The sequence below is a fragment of the Pinus tabuliformis genome, chromosome 8 (assembly GCF_031772625.1).
Source record: "Pinus tabuliformis cultivar Carrire ecotype Pingquan chromosome 8, CPIR1, whole genome shotgun sequence".
Lineage (NCBI taxonomy): Eukaryota > Viridiplantae > Streptophyta > Pinopsida > Pinales > Pinaceae > Pinus > Pinus tabuliformis.
This window is the reverse complement of record NC_142294.1, coordinates 1,768,671,074-1,768,688,407: the sequence shown is the minus strand read 5'-3', so window position 1 is coordinate 1,768,688,407 and position 17,334 is coordinate 1,768,671,074. Positions and strand designations below refer to the sequence as shown.

Genomic DNA, 17,334 nt, shown 5'->3' with positions numbered 1-17,334 from the left:
CAATAATTGCACAAATGAACAACGGATTCAAAGATGGTGGCAAAGCTTTTTCAGACCTTGCAATGTTACCACTTAAATTTAGCCAAATTTGATCAAAGAAAAACAAAAAATGCAATTGAAAATGCAGTTGAGAACATCAAAGTTTTCCGTAGTTAAATTGTAATTTGATATTTTAAGGAAATAAAAGTATTTCGTAGTTAAATTGTACAATATCCCCATTACTATTTTTAAAACTTGATCGTTCTTTCGCAGGGTTGTCCTCATACAAGACCAACAAACAACAACCTTCACAAGAGTTGGAGGTGGGCATGCCCCTGTGGTTGATGAAGCCTTTGAGTTTAATAGTTCTTCGTGAGAAGATTGATAAGTAGACTTGTGTTGTTTTGAACCTGGGGTATATGAATCCACCTCTAAACTTCGTGCCCCATAACCACATTCTCTTCTTTCACCAAGTGTTTCCCATAATCTTTCGGGTGCAGAATTAGACAGGGATGACAAAAATTGAAACATAAGTTTCAAAATAGAAGACAACAACCTGAATTGAATAACAGGAATTGACAAAACCCTAACGAAATATGCCACCACTAACAAAAGCACTCAGACAGATAGAATCAAGCTCACAAAAACACAACCCAAGCAAAATATTTTACTCAAAGAAAATCATTTTGGCAAAATACACAAAGGAATCTATTGAACAATATCAAAGGTTGTCAAAAGCAAGAAGATACAAAAGTATAGTAGCCACTAATTGCAAATGAAGTCAAGATAGAAGCAACAATTCTAGATTAAATGAGAACTTTCATGGAAAATTTAATACTGACAACCACATGTTGAATGTTATATATTATTACTACACAAGGACTAGTGATAGGGTAAGACAAAACAAATCTGAGTGTTTAAATTGCCTCAAAATTATTTTTATTTTCCACAAATCAATGGAATAATTAGTCATTCATAAGCGAAACAATCAAAAGGCGAAAAAATTCAATAACTGCACAAATGAACAATGAATTCAAAGATAACAGCAAAGCCTTTTCAATCCTTGCAATGTTGCCACTTAAATTTAGCCTAATTTGATCAAAGAAAAACAAAAATGCATTTGAAGCACACAAAAAAAGGAAAATAACCGTGTGACCTGAACTTAGGGTTTGAAGAGGCTTTGACATTGAAGGATCATTTTTTTGAGAGAGCTCACAAAAACAAACTATTTCTTTGCTAATTACAACAAAGATAACATCAATCTTTGCATGTAGACATCAATCATGCTTTTCGTTGGATAATTGCATACATTGTGAAGTAAAATTTGCGCTTGAAAAGATCCCCAATAAACCTGATGTTTCCCAGAGTGCGAAGTCTTACCATCCTCTCCCTTTCATGGCGCTCGACTTCTAGATCTTGGGCTGTCATTTCTTTGATTTCAACTTGCAGATTATATGCTCCTTCAAATGCTTCTTGACAAGTATCTAAAAGAGTCTGTTTGAATGTTACTAGTTTACCATAAACTCTATTAAATTATTTTAAATATCTTTTATCTACATATAATGTATCATTTTCTTGAATAAAACAAAACTTACTTATAATCTATACTACAAATTTAATAAAATGCATTGGACTTTACTTATAATCTATATTATAACATAATTCATAAAAAAATAATATTTTCCAGAGTAACTAAACCTTGTGATTAGGGATAATCTCTTCTATCCATTTTACTTTCAGTTGATTTAATAAATACACTTTCTATAAATTTAATGAAATATATTTTACTCCAAATTTAAAAATGAAAATAAAACTCAATTAAAATATTATAAATATGTCTATCATTTTTATTATATTAATTAAGACTACATCTATAGTTCAATATAATTGGATATTGTAATTTATTTTTATATTATATATATAAAATTAGTAATAAGGTGGGAGGGTTACACTCCTATAAGGGAAGTTGAGGAATAATCTTTATCTTTTCGGAATGTGGTGGTAACATCCTTGGTTTGAATAGATCGTTCACTTAACTTAAATTAAGAGTTTTAAATTTAAATTATATAATAAATAAAACCTTAACATATCAGCTGTAAATTTGAATAAATCTAATAATTAAGAGATTTGTTTCCTCCCCTAACAAACCATACAAATCGGACAATAATACATTCACCGATAAGGTGTCGATGAAAGGGACCCCGAATCCTGCTCAACCGACCCGGTGGGAAAAATCTTATCATGTGAAAGAAGGGAGTTATTTACGAGGAGGTGGGAAAAATCTTATCATGTGAAAGAAGGGAGTTGTTTATTGAGAGAGGTATGAACAGTTAAAAGTGGTTAGAATCCGGGCAATTTTTTTTTTCAAATTTCTTTGTAGAGGTAATATTTGAATTGTGTTTTTATGGTGGATATAGATTTAGCACCATCAAAACTTCTAAAACACTTAAAATTATGAATTTAGACAGTTTTTACTTGGATTTACAGAAAAACTTTACTAGATTTTTTTCAAAAATGACCAAAATTTCTATAACTTTCAAAGCAATAAAAACATAATTGTTAGACTACGGCTAAAAGAAGTCACCTGAATAACTTTGTCCATATCCAATCTGGATGTAGATACAAGGCTAAGTGGCCTGAACCGCAACACACAAAGACACAATGTACGCCTGTTTTAAATTTGTCCAGATGGTTCAAAAAAAGAGGTTATTCACATCTGATTCGACAAGCTCCGATTCCGCATACGATAAGTGGTATTTATTCTGATGTATGACGGGAAGAATCTCATGGAAAATCTACCTTATTAGAACCTGTTACTGCAATTTCACATTGCCCGAATCGTTATTTTGAACCATGAATCACATGGTTAAAATCCCAAATAATGAAACTCTGAAGGCATTCACCTGGTTAAAATCGCAATTAGAATCTGATATGACTTGCAGCTTTCAGTTCGCTGGGTTCGGGGACCGGCCGGAAATGGGCCCTGTATACACCTCACGAATACACTCTTGACACCTACACGCGTTTTCCCCCAAATATAAACTCAGGCTTGAGTCTGAACTCTGTGGGCTCTGCATCCACGGTTTTCAGTATGGATGGGAATGAAAATGTCTACTGTAAGTACTTGCTGGATAATAAAATGCAAGCAACCAGAGTTCTTTCGGACCTGAGGTACGCAGGACATCCCGGACTGTAACAGAGCACATCTGCACAACGTTACCTGGAATGGATCGGTTATCGGTGAAAAGCTTCACAGAGGCGATACAGCGAAGACATCTGAGCAGCAGCTTTAATCCACACGGATTTCTGATTTTACTTTCCTTTTTGGGACAAAGATTGTGATGAAGCCCAACATTCTGATGGATAGGTATGAATTAGGGCGCCTAGTGGGGCAAGGGACGTTTGCTAAGGTATACCATGCGAAAAGCCTGAAGACTGGCGAGGATGTCGCCATTAAAGCTATGGACAAGCAGAAAATTCTCAAGGTCGGGATGATGAAGCAGATTAAACGGGAAATCTCTGTCATGAGATTGGTCCGGCACCCAAACATCGTTCGGCTTTACGAAGTCATGGCGAGCAAGTCCAAGATTTACATTGTTATGGAGTACATTAAGGGGGGCGAGCTCTTCAACAGGGTAGCCGAAAAGGGGAAACTGAAGGAGGACGATGCCAGGAAGTATTTTCAGCAATTGATATGTGCAGTGGATTTCTGCCACAGTCGGGGAGTGTACCACAGGGATTTGAAGCCGGAGAATTTGTTATTAGACGACAAAGGCGACATGAAGGTCTGCGACTTCGGCCTCAGTGCGTTGCCGGACCAGTTCAGGAAGGACGGTCTTCTCCACACGGCGTGCGGCACGCCAGCGTATGTGGCACCGGAGGTCATAACGATGAAGGGCTATGACGGTGCCAAGGCCGACATCTGGTCTTGCGGGGTCATACTTTTCGTTCTCCTGGCGGGTTTCTTGCCATTCCATGATACGAATTTGATGGCGTTGTATAAAAAGATCCACAAGGGGGACTTCAAATTCCCGCCCTGGTTTTCCTCCGACGTCCGGCAGCTCATTCTCCGGTTCCTGGATCCCAACCCTGAGACGAGGATAACCCTCGCCGAGCTAATGGAGGTCCCCTGGTTTCAGCAGGGGTTCGAACCCCCGCAACCCGACTGCGATGTCGATGTCGGCCTCCTTGACGATGTCGATTCGGCGTTCTTTATTCCGAAGCCGGCCCGCTTCAACGCATTCAACATTATCGCTCTGTCTCCTGAATTCGACCTCTCAGGGTTATTCGAGGACAAAACCCTAAAGCAGGAATTGTGGTTCACATCGACTCAGCCGGCCTGGAGCATAATCTCGAAGCTGGAGGAGATTGCTAAAGTACTGAGATTCAGAGTCAAGAAATCCGAGGATTGCAAGATGAAGTTACAGAGACGTGAGCAGGGGCTGAAGGGGCATTTGTCGATCGATGCCGAGATTTTCGAAGTAACACCCTCGTTCTTCGTGGTGGAGCTTCGCAAGATCGGGGGAGATACGCTCGAGTACCGTAAGTTGTGCAACCAAGAGCTGAGGCCGGGCCTCAAAGACATTGTCTGGATATGGGATGGTAACAGACAATAGAATGCCGTATATACACTGTATATACAATTCATGTACAGGCGATAGAATAGCGTATATACACTGTATATATAATTCTTGCTATTATTCCGATTACATGGGTTTTTTTAGAGGCCGAGCACAACTCATTCTGTAAAACCAACGAACTTGGAGTCGAAATATCTCGTCTCCGTCAACGGTGCAGATATCAGTGTCGAAATTATTTAGATTTTGTCGGATAGGACAAATAAAAAATTTTCGATCTAATTTCATTCGAGAAACTTGCAGTTGTCGCTATTAAAATTATTTGAAGCACTCAATTTTTCGACGGAGCCTATAGGAACTTTTGAGGATGTTGCTACTCGCTTTGATGAGTCATTCTTCATGCTTTTACATACCAAGAAACTAATTTTAAATTTATGGTCAAGACGAAGACGAAGGCGAAGACGAATCTAGGTGATTGTTACTTTAATGTTTTTAAACTTTTCATTAACGGTCATGTATTACACGTGTAAATATAAAGATGAAAGGCATTTACCATGCCGCCTGTCTAATTTTTTCCTTTTTAATGAGAGGGGAGATCGGTCAAGAGCTAGCGACTCTTAGAAACCACTGAACCAATACACATGGTGTATGAAACGTACTAGGTAAGCGCAATTGCGTAGGGAGATCACGTGACGATTTCACCGCACATTCCAGGTTTTTAAGGCTTGTATTTCGCAGTGTAATAATTATGTTTTTTTTTTTTTTTGAAAATTATGGAAATTCCAGTCATATTTTGAAAAAAATTGACAGAAATTTTTGTAAATCTAAGTAAAAGTTGTCAAACTTCATAATTTTAGGTGTTCTATAAGTTTTTGATGGTGTTGAATCCATTTCTATCATCAAAATATGATTTAAACACTGTTTCTACAAGATTTTTTCAATTTTTTTTGCCCGACCACTTTTAACCATCCAGGCAATTCCTCTGCCTCCATTTTATTTATTGTGCTCGCATGTTTGTGATTTTCCAGAAATAATTTTTCCTCGATAAGATTTAAAATAGTAAATTAATCATTAATTATATTTTTTTTGGCTTTTATGATAGGTACCAGTGTAAATCTATCTTATATACATTTAAAAAGTAAATAAATAATTATAATTTGCTTATGATAGGTGCAAGTATAAATCATCTTAATACAGATCTTATGAGCAAATCCAATTTCTTCATGTGTAAAATTTTTTATGAGCCCGAACCCAATGTTTTGCAAAGTTACAATTTTAATTTTTTTTTTATTTTGTAGACATGAGCAAAATTTCAACTTCGATGACTAACATACATCCTTATGTATCATACTCTGTTGTAGAATGAGCCTCTCCGCTTAATCAATACATATTCAATTTCTCCAACTTAAAACTCTTCCGTCATAATGAGAAAAAATACTACTGAAACTCTTCAGTCACATGGAGCTAAAAAAATTGAGTTTTAAAATTATATAGCAAATAGTGCTTTGTATGTTAGGTTGTGTATCAATATATTTCATTTTAACATTGGAACTATTAAGTATTAATAGAGCTTAATTTTCTCAAAATGTAAATTTTTTTAGAGTGCAAGATTTGAGAAAATGTCTCTTTAGATTTTTGTCACAATTTATTAAATCCAGACTAAAATGAATCTTGGCTCATTTATATTAGATTACAAATCTTGACTGAAACTCTGTGGACTCTGCAGCCACGGTTTTCAGTATGGATGGGAATGAAAATATCTACTGTAAGTACTTGCTGGATAATAAAATGCAAGCAACCCGAGTGTCACAATTTATTAAATCCGGACTAAAATGAATCTTGGCTCATTTATATTAGATTATAAATCTTGACTGAAACCCTGTGGACTCTGCAGCCACGGTTTTCAGTATGGATGGGAATGAAAATATCTACTGTAACTACTTGCTGGATAATAAAATGCAAGCAACCAGAGTTCTTTCGTAGCTGAGGTACGCAGGCCATCCCGGACTGTAACAGAGCACATCTGCACAACGTTACCTGGAATGGATCGGTTGTCGGTGAAAAGCTTCACAGAGGCGATACAGCGAAGACATCTGAGCAGCAGCTTTAATCCACACGGATTTCTGATTTTACTTTCCTTTTTGGGACAAAGATTGTGATGAAGCCCAATATTCTGATGGATAAGCATGAATTAGGGCGCTTAGTGGGGCAAGGGACGTTTGCTAAGGTATACCATGCGAAAAGCCTGAAGACTGGCGAGGATGTCGCCATTAAAGCTATGGACAAACAGAAAATTCTCAAGGTCGGGATGATGAAGCAGATTAAACGGGAAATATCTGTCATGAGATTGGTCCGGCACCCAAACGTCGTTCGGCTTTACGAAGTCATGGCGAGCAAGTCCAAGATTTACATCGTTATGGAGTACATTAAGGGGGCGAGCTCTTCAACAGGGTAGCCGAAAAGGGGAAACTGAAGGAGGACGAAGCCAGGAAGTATTTTCAGCAATTGATATGTGCAGTGGATTTCTGCCACAGCCGAGGAGTGTACCACAGGGATTTGAAGCCGGAGAATTTGTTATTAGACGACAAAGGCGACACGAAGGTCCGCGACTTCGGCCTCAGTGCGTTGCCGGACCAGTTCAGGAAGGACGGTCTTCTCCACAAGGTGTGCGGCACGCCGGCGTATGTGGCACCGGAGGTCATAACGATGAAGGGCTATGACGGTGCCAAGGCCGACATCTGGTCTTGCGGGGTCATACTTTTCGTTCTCCTGTCGGGTTTCTTGCCATTCCATGACACGAATTTGATGGCCTTGTATAAAAAGATCCACAAGGGGGGCTTCAAATTCCCGCCCTGGTTTTCCTCCGACGTCCGGCAGATCATTCTCCAGTTCCTGGATCCCAACCCTGAGACGAGGATAACCCTCGCCCAGCCAATGGAGGTCCCCTGGTTTCAGCAGGGCTTCGAACCCCCGCAACCCGACTGCGATGTCGATGTCGGCCTCCTTGACGAGGTCGATTCGGCGTTCTTTATTCCGAAGCCGGCCCGCTTCAATGCCTTCGACATTATCGCTCTGTCTCCTGCATTCGACCTCTCAGGGTTATTCGAGGACAAAACCCTAAAGCAGGAATTGTGGTACACATCGACTCAGCCGGCCTGGAGCATAATCTCGAAGCTGGAGGAGATTGCTAAAGTACTGAGATTCAGAGTCAAGAAATCCGAGGATTGCAAGATGAAGTTACAGAGACCTGATGCCGAGATTTTCTAAGTAACACCCTCGTTCTTCGTGTTGGAGCTTCGCAAGATCGGGGGAGATACGCTCGAGTACCGTAAGTTGTGCAGCCAAGAGCTGAGGCCAGGTCTCAAAGACATTGTCTGGATATGGGATGGTAACAGACAATAGAATGGCGTATATACACTGTATATACAATTCATGTACAGGGGATAGAATAGCGTATATACACTGTATATACAATTCTTGCTATTCTTCCGATTACATGGGTTGAGGTCATTGTGTAAAACGAACGAACTTGGAGTCGAAATATCTTGTCTCCGTCGACGGTGCAGATGTCAGTGTCGAAATTATTTAGATTTATCAGATACGACAAATAAAAGTTTTCGATCTAATTTCATTCGAGAAACTTCGAGTTGTCGCTATTAAAATTATTTGAAGCACTCAATTTTTCGTCGGAGCCTATAGAACTTTTGAGGATGTTGCTAATCGCTTTGATGAGTCATTCTTCATGCTTTTACAGACCAAGAAACTAATTTTAAATTTATGTTCAAGACGAATCTAGGGGATTGTTACTTTAATGTTTTTAAACTTTTCATTAACGGTCATATATTACACGTGTAAATGTAAAGATGAAAGGCATTTACCATGCGGCCTGTCTAATTTTTTTTAAATGAGGGAAGATCGGTCAAGAGCTAGCGACTCTTAGAGACCACTAAACCAATACACATGGTGTATGAAACGTACTAGGTAAGCGCAATTGCGTAATTTATGGTCAAGATGAATCTAGGTGATTGTTACTTTAATGTTTTTAAACTTTTCATTAACGGTCATGTATTACACGTGTAAATATAAAGATGAAAGGCATTTACCATGCCGCCTGTCTAATTTATTTATTTTTAATGAGGGAAGATCGGTCAAGAGCTAGCGACTCTTAGAAATCACTAAACCAATACACGTGTGTGAAACGTACAAGGCAAGCGCAATTGCGTATGAGAGATAACGTAACGATTTCACCGCACAATCAAGGCTTTTAACGCTATTATTCGACCTAGTTAGGGAAATTTCGGCCATATTTTCAAAAAATTTGGTAGAATTTTTTTTCTAAATCTAAGTAAAAGTTGTTAAATTTTTTCTAAATCTAAGTAAAAGTTGTTACATTTCATAATTTTAGGTGCTATTGAAGTTTTTGATGGTGCTGAACCCATTTCCACCATCAAAAACATGATTTAAACACTGTTTTTACAAGAATTTTTCAATTTTTTTTGCCCAGATTCCAACCACTTCTAGCCATCCAGGGAATTCCTTTGAGTCCATAGATAACTCCCTTTTATTTATTGTGCCCGCATGTTCGTGATTTTCTGGAAATAATTTTTCCACGATAAGATTTAAAATAGCAAATTAATCATTAATTATAATTTTTCTTGGCTTTTATGATAGGTACCAGTGTAAATAAATCATAAAATAGCTTAATAATTACATGATAGTAAATATAGTAAATTAATAATTAATTATAGTTTTTCTTGACTTTTATGATAGTACCAATATAAATCTATCTTATATACAGATCTAATATGCAGAGAGGGATCCAATTTCTTCATGTGTAAAATTTTTTATGAGGCCGAATTATTTAAATGTTTTGTAATTCTCAGCTCAATCAATACATACTCAGTGTCTCTAACTTAAAACTCTTCCTTCATAATGAGAAAAAAGTACTACTGAAACTCTTTAGTCATGGGAGCAAAAAAAAATTGAGTTTTAAAGTTACATGGAAAATAGTGCTTTGTATGTTGGGTTGTGTATCAATATATTTCATTTTAACATTGGAACTATTAAGTATTAATATAGATTATTTTTCTCAAAATGTAAATCTTTTTTTAGAGTGTAAAACTTGAGAAAATGTCTCTTTAGAGTTTTGTCTAATTTATATTAGAGCACAGGTCTTTAAAATGTTCTTTCAATATTGAACACTTTAAATTTGTTTTATTTTAATTTTCTAAATTTACAACTATATGATAAATAAATCATAATATTGTGGTACCTTACTCTTGAAATTTAATTTGCTACATTTAGTTGCAATAAGTATAAGAGTAATAAAGATTTTAACTCTTCAAGTTTTATTTACTTAAATTCAAATCCCACGATTATGTAAATAATTTTTTTAAGATATTCAATATTCCATGTTACTAGTTATTTATTTGAATTTCAAATCTCATGATTATGGTAAATAATTTTTTTAAGATGTTCAATATTTGTATTGTTTTCTTTTGTGTGCATATTTGTGCAGGGTAGAAAGTTTAACATAATAATGGTATTTATCAATATTCCAGCATCATTAGTTTCTTAATCTTTGAATATCTCAACTCCACAATGTATAAAATAGATGTCTATGGGATTTTGGATAGATGGAAGCAATGATATCTATCAATATTCTAGCATCATTAGTTTCTTAATCTTTGAATATCTCAACTCCATGTATAAAATAGAAATGTCTAAGTGGTCTCGGATAGATGGTGATGGAGTGGGCTATTAGGACACTCTTAGATGTTAAGTCACTGGTTCAATTCCCTACCCTATTTGAGTGTTATTATTGGACATGACCATGATTAGGATGCTCTTAGATGTTAAGTCACCGGTTCAATTCACTACCCTATTTGAATGTTATTATTGGACATGATGTAGCCTCAACAATTCCAAACCTACAAAAAAAAATGTACATAAATTAAAAAGAACCCCTAGAAGCATTAACCCTATTGTAGCCGAGTTCCAAACCTACAAAAAAATGTACATAAATTAAAAAGATCCCCTAGAAGCATTAACCCTACATGACCATGATGTAGCCCAGCAGTTCCAAACCTACAAAAAAAATGTACATAAATTAAAAAGAACATGAATATAAAGAAGACAACAATTTATAACTTGGAAATACATGATGTAGCCCAGTAGTTCCAAACCTACAAAAAAAAATGTACATAAATTAAAAAGAACGTGAATATAAAGAAGACAACAATTTATAACTTGGAAATAAATGGAAGAGGTTAACATGTGCAATTTAAATTTAATTTAAATTTAAGGTACATAATATGAAGTTCTATAGTATTATGACATGTGTATATAGAGTATTAAAACACTAGTTGTGTGTGTGGAGAGAAAGTGACCTTATTTCTTTTATTATTTTTGATGTAATATTATTTATTATTAATGTGATAACATCTCTCCCATATTGAATTATAAAAGATCTCTCAATACAATAACAATAAATTAAGGTATGTATTGTGAATATAAAGAAGACAACAATTTATAACTTGGAAATAAATGAAAAAGAATTGACATGTATAATTTAAATTTAAAATAAATAATATGAAATTTTAGAGTATTATGACAAGTGTATAGAGTATTAAAGCATTAATTATGTGTGTGGAGAGAAAATGGCCTTACCTTTTTTATTATTTTTAATTTAATATTATTTTTCATTAATGTGATAACACCTCTCCCATATTAAATTATAAAAAATCTCTCAACACAATAACAATAAATTTAATAATGCATATCTCAACACATAAAAGGTTAAATACTTTATAACTAAAAATTTATTACCTATCTTCGATAATAAACTTATAATTAATTAGTAATGATGATTCTATTATTGGTAATCTTTCAACTTGCTTTACGCAAACTTTTAAGCTTTTTCACCTAACTCAGATAACTACCCATACCCAAACTTGTACTCCTCTACCTTGGTGAGACACCTACCCAAACTTGTGTTTCGAGAGCATGCACAATGAACATGCATGATTGTGTAAGGAAAGCACAACGATGTTGTTTTTCAATTGGTGATGGTATCTGGTTTGTTACAATAAAACAGAAGAAATTTTGGACATTGTGAGGAAGGGATTTCACATTCTTTGCTCGAGCTAATGCATTAAAGCTGAATCAAGACAAGTTAATATTTCATCCTGTGCATAATTTAATGTTTTGAATTTTGCTATGATGTTTTCTCATTTTATTGTGTTTTATGGTTTTTTATATTTCATGGTTGTTTTTACATAATTTGGTAACTTATGTCTTTTAACACAATAAACATGGATTATAAAAAAATTTAGCCGTAATTTTATAGAATCTAATTAAATACTTAAAATAGGTTATTGCGTTATAATAATGACAGTTATATTTGTGCCTTCGTTTCCTTTACTAATCATTGCTCCGTAAATAAATGAAATTCCATTGCTCCTTCTGCTCTTTATCATAAATTATTAGTTATTTTCATCATAAATTATTAGCTATTTTCAATAAAAAAAATCTAATTGCTTTTTATCATAAATTATTAGTTATTTTCAATAAAATAAAAATAAAATATAATGGTATTTTTTATATCTATTTATTTATTAAAATCCAATATTTATTAAATATTACATTTTTTTAGATTTTAAATCTATATAAAATTATCTATAAACGAATTCTTAAAAACAAAAAAATATACAATGACAAGAACATAAAATATAAATCAAGAGGAACTTAAATTGGGAAAATCAAATTGATTTTCCATTATATTTCAATATTACAATACATTATATACATGTTGAAGCATTCATAAATCCCAATCCATTAACGCTGGATTAGAACATAATTGTAGTTCCCTTGTCCGGATCTACAAAATACCATGGGAAAAAATCATCATGCGCAAAACCAGGGGTGAGTTCACCATCCTTAGGTCTGCATAAAAATAAATTTCTCGAGGCAATGCTTTAGACCCTGTGCAGGGGAAAGAATATAACACATACCCAACATCCTCCCACTTGTTGTTTTCTTTCCATATAGGGGGTCACAGGAGTGCACAACAATTGGTCCCGAGTTGCAACACCCATTGTTTCCCTACACCAAGAAAGCTTCACACTCCTCACAGAATTTGTCAATGCATATGCAACATTCTTCAAAGTGTCCACATTTTCCAACAATGCCTTTTTCTCTTCAACCATATCCCTCACTAAGTGATATTGAACATCAATATACTTTGTCTTCAAATGATAAGTAGTTTTCTTTGCCAAGAAAATTACACTTTGGCTGTCACAGTCTATCCTTATACCTTGTTGTACAATCCCATAGTTGAACATAATCTCTACAACTAAACGACTTCCTTGCTTGCATGAGTGGTTGCCATGTATTCAGCCCCTGTAGTTGAAAGTGCCACTACAGACTATCTCTTGCTCATCCAACTGACTACTCCAAATAGGTTAAATACGTACCCACTTGTAGATCTTCTCTGATCTAGATCTCTAGTCTAGTTTGCATCAACAAAGCCACATATGCCCAATACTTTGTCAAATCCTAGTCTTCCTTGGTAGCACAAACCATAATCACTAGTGCCACATAAATACCTGATAACCTGCTTCATTATTGTCCAATGCTCATTCCCTAGTTTTGACATAAGCTTGCTCAATACTCCCATTACATGCGCAATGTCTGGTTTAGTACAAACCATTGCATATATCAGGCTACCAACTGCACTCGCATATGGAACACGAGAAATGTCCTCTTTCAGTTCCTCTATCTTGGGACATTGTTCAACAAATAAATTTACACCTATAAGAATAGGAATCTTCATTGGTTTTTTATCTTTCATATTAAACCTCGGCAATATTGTCTCAACATACTCTGGTTTAACCAGAGCTTCCTCTTTGCATGGTCTCATTTAATTTCCATGCCCAAAATATAATTTGCAGCACCAAGATCCTTCATGTAAAATTTAGAGGACATTTGGGTCTTCACATCATGGATAATTTTTCTGTCATTTCCAATCAACAACATATCATCCACATACAAGACAAAATAAATAACACGACCACCTATTATTTTAAAATACACACAGGATCAAATTTACTCCTTGTGAAGTCAAGTCCCTATATATATTTATCAAATTTTTTATACCACATCCTTAGTGACTGCTTTAACCCATACAAAGAAATTTTAACCCTAAATACCAGTTCTTTCTTACCCTTCACAACAAAGTCTCCTGGTTTCTTCATGTAGATTTCTTCTTCCAGATCCCCGTGAATAAATGTCTTCACATCCATATGTTCTACCTCAAAATCAAAAGCAACAACAAAAAATAAAATTAATCGAATAGAAGCTAACTTGGCAACATGAGAAAAAATATCACCAAAGTCAATTCTCGACATTTGGGAATAACCTTCCGCTACTAATTGAGCTTTGTATTTCTCCAATTTGGCTTATGCATTCATCTTCTTCTTAAACACCCTTTTGTTGCCAATGGGTTTCCTTTCAACCGACAACTGCACTAGATCCCAAGCTTGATTTTCATCTAAAGATTCCATTTCTTCAACCATGGCCTCCTTCTAGAGTTTTCCATCCTCTAAACCCATTGCCTCCCTAATAGTTATGCGATCATAATTAGTAATAGATAAAGAAAAATTTGGACATAAAACAGATGGACGATCCCTCTCTGGTTTTCTTCTCTCTTGAACTAATCTTCTCAAAACTAGAGTCTGTGATTCCTCCTCTTTTATTTCTTGTTCTTCTGTAGAGTTTGATTCTTCCTCCTTTAGTTCAAACTCTATCTTTTTTGGTTCATTTTCCTTCGGTAGGACTTCATGTTTAATAACATATTTTACCTCTCTAAACACATCTCTACTTTAGACAACCTTCCTTGTTTTTGGGTTCCAAAGTATATAACCTTTTAAACCATCCTTATACCTAATAAAGATGAACCTTTCAGATTTACTATCCAACTTAGTTCTTTTCTCCTTTGGAATATGTACATATGCATCACAACGAAATACCTTGAGATGTGTGAGAGAGGGTTTCTTATTAGTCCATACCTCATGTGGAGTCTTATCCTCCAATGTTGATGAAGTTGATCCATTAAACAGGTAACATGCAGTGTCCACTTCCTTTTCCCATAATTCTTGTCCTAATCCAGTGCCACTAAGCATGCTTCTTGCCTTTTCCATCAAGATGCTTTTCATTCTTTCTACAACTCCATTTTGTTAAGGTGTGTATGGAGTAGTTTTTTGTCATGCTACACCACACCTCTTACAAAACTCTTTGAATTCCTTCCTGCAGAACTCTCCACCATTATCTGTCCTCAACACCTAAACTTCTTCTCTATTTGATTTTCCACTAGAGCCTTAAATTCTTTAAACTTGTCAAAGACTTCAGATTTCTTCATGAGGAAGTATATCGATGTATCCCTCGAGAATTCATCTATAAACAAGGCATAGTACACAGAATTACCTAGTGATGGAACTAACACAAGTCCAAACACATCATTATGTACAAGCTCTAATATCCCTTTCGTCATCTCAGCACTAGAGGGGAAACTCAACTGATTCTACTTCCCATATACACAATGTTCAAAAAAATAAAAATCTAATGAGAAATTAGACATACCTTTTACCATACCATTACCATGATGTATTCAAAGGCCCTTCTCTCCAATATGTCCAAGTCTTTGATTCCATGACATAGAATTTTCTCCAGAGACCACTAGATTTCCTGCTCTACTTTTAGGAACCAAATAATTGTTGCACCCATAAATAACAATGCTACCCAGAAGCTTGTATAGAGTTCCTATCTGAACTCCCCGCATCGATACTAGTGCTCCCCAAACCATCTTGCAGGTATCTTTCTTAAACACTATTTTACACATACATCATCCATCTCACTTACATAAATTAGATTTTTTCCAATGCATGCATGTGTAGAACACCAAAAAGTGTTCTAATCCTTCCCCCTTGCAACTTTAGCTTGACTTTTCCATGTCTTATGATTCTGGTCTTCCTGTCATCCCCGACGAAGACATCACCACCATCATAGTTCTTGTACTCAGAGAACCACTCCATATGGGGAGTCATATGAAAATATGCACCTGAGTCAATCAACCATGCCTCATGATCTCTATGTGTACTTTAAGAAGAAGCCAAGTACACATCCCCACTTCATCTGAGGTGGTTTTTGACTCTATAGAAGGAGCATCATCAGATCCCTTTTTCTTCCTAGGAGTTTTAGATCTACAATCCTTTTTTTAGTGCCATTATTTTCTGCATTTCCAACACGCCTTTACAGATTTTCCTGGAGATTTATATCTCCCTCTAGATTTATATCTACCACTTGAAGACTTACTTCTATTTATGTTTTGGGATCGTCCACTTATGAACAAGGCATATCCATTCTAGCTCTCCACATTTTTCTGTCTCATCTCCTCCGAAAACAAGGACAAGACCATTTCATCAAACTTTAAGGTAGTTGTATTACTACCTATAGAAACAACCAGACTATCCCACGAGTCTGGTAAAGAATAAAACATACTGATTCACTTATCTTCATATGAAATTTTAATATCAATAGATAACAACTAAATTACCACAGTATTGAAGGAATTTAGATGCTCTGTCACCGAGTCTCCATCCTTCATCCTCAAGTTATACATCTTTTTCCACAGGAAGAATTTGTTCACTAGAGACTTGGATTGATACAATGTCCCTAACTTGTCCCACAAACTCTTCATCATGGCTTTCCCTGATACATTCAACAATACTGAATCTAAGAGACACAATCGTATTGTGTTCTTATCCTTCCAATCTAAATTTTTCCAGTATTTTGCTGACATTCTTGCTGGTGCCATAAGCAGATCTACAACAATCCACTGATATATGTCCACCAACAGTTCGTCCATCTTGAGCTTCTACAACTTAAAAATTTGACCATTGAATTTCTCGATCTCTGTCTTTCCACTATTTTCCATCTTCTTTCACCACAAGAATTGATCCTGTAGATCTCCTACTGTAATAGGGTCTACCATGGGACATGGAAAAACCCCTATGCAATAAAGGCCCCTCCTTGAAGTTGAAATAATTTTCATACCAAATGTAGGTTTTAACCATAGATATAAATTACTGTAAATGAATTCTTAAAAATAGAAAAAATATAAAATGGCGAAAACATAAAATATACATAGATATTTTTTCCTCAAACCCAAACCAGGAAAACCAAATTAATTTTTCATTATATTCCTTTCAATGTTACGATACATTATATACATGCGGAAGCATTCATAAACCTGTTATGAAACCATCTCACAAAAAGATAGAAAAGAAAGATCAATGCCTTAGAAATTAGCCTCTTCGAGGGGGCAACCTCCTTTACATTACACAAATGAACAATTCTTGGATGATACAAATGACAAGACCTCCTTTCTATATATAGAAGTCTAAGGGGTCATAATATAATCAAAGCTGACATAACAATAATAATGTAAGGGCACAACAATAACAATAGTGGGATTCTATGGGGCACACTAATAACAATATGGGGACTACATGGGCACAACAATATAATAAGGGGGTTGCACTAATAACAATAAGGGGTTACACTAGTAGTATAGTGACCTAACATGCCCCTCTCCTTCAAAAAGTGTTGTCCTCAATGCTTGAATAGTTGTGGATGCTTTTGTATAAAATTCTCTTCCTCCCATGTGGAATCTTTAGTGGGTAAGTTCTTCCACTTGATGAGATACTCTAAAATTGATTGA

The 17,334-nt window shown here is 35.5% G+C and overlaps 1 protein-coding gene and 1 pseudogene across 1 annotated transcript; both read left to right on the top strand.

Moving 5' to 3' along the window:
• Positions 1 to 2,888: 2,888 nt before the first annotated feature.
• LOC149243219 (CBL-interacting protein kinase 2-like) lies at positions 2,889 to 4,838 on the top strand. The gene has a single exon (XM_089374461.1). The coding sequence runs from the start codon at positions 3,321 to 3,323 to the stop codon at positions 4,593 to 4,595; it is 1,275 nt and encodes a 424-aa protein (XP_089230587.1). The 5' UTR covers positions 2,889 to 3,320; the 3' UTR covers positions 4,596 to 4,838.
• A 1,838-nt stretch (positions 4,839 to 6,676) lies between these two features.
• Positions 6,677 to 8,372, top strand: LOC149243218 (CBL-interacting protein kinase 2-like; annotated as a pseudogene).
• The last annotated feature ends 8,962 nt before the right edge of the window (positions 8,373 to 17,334 follow it).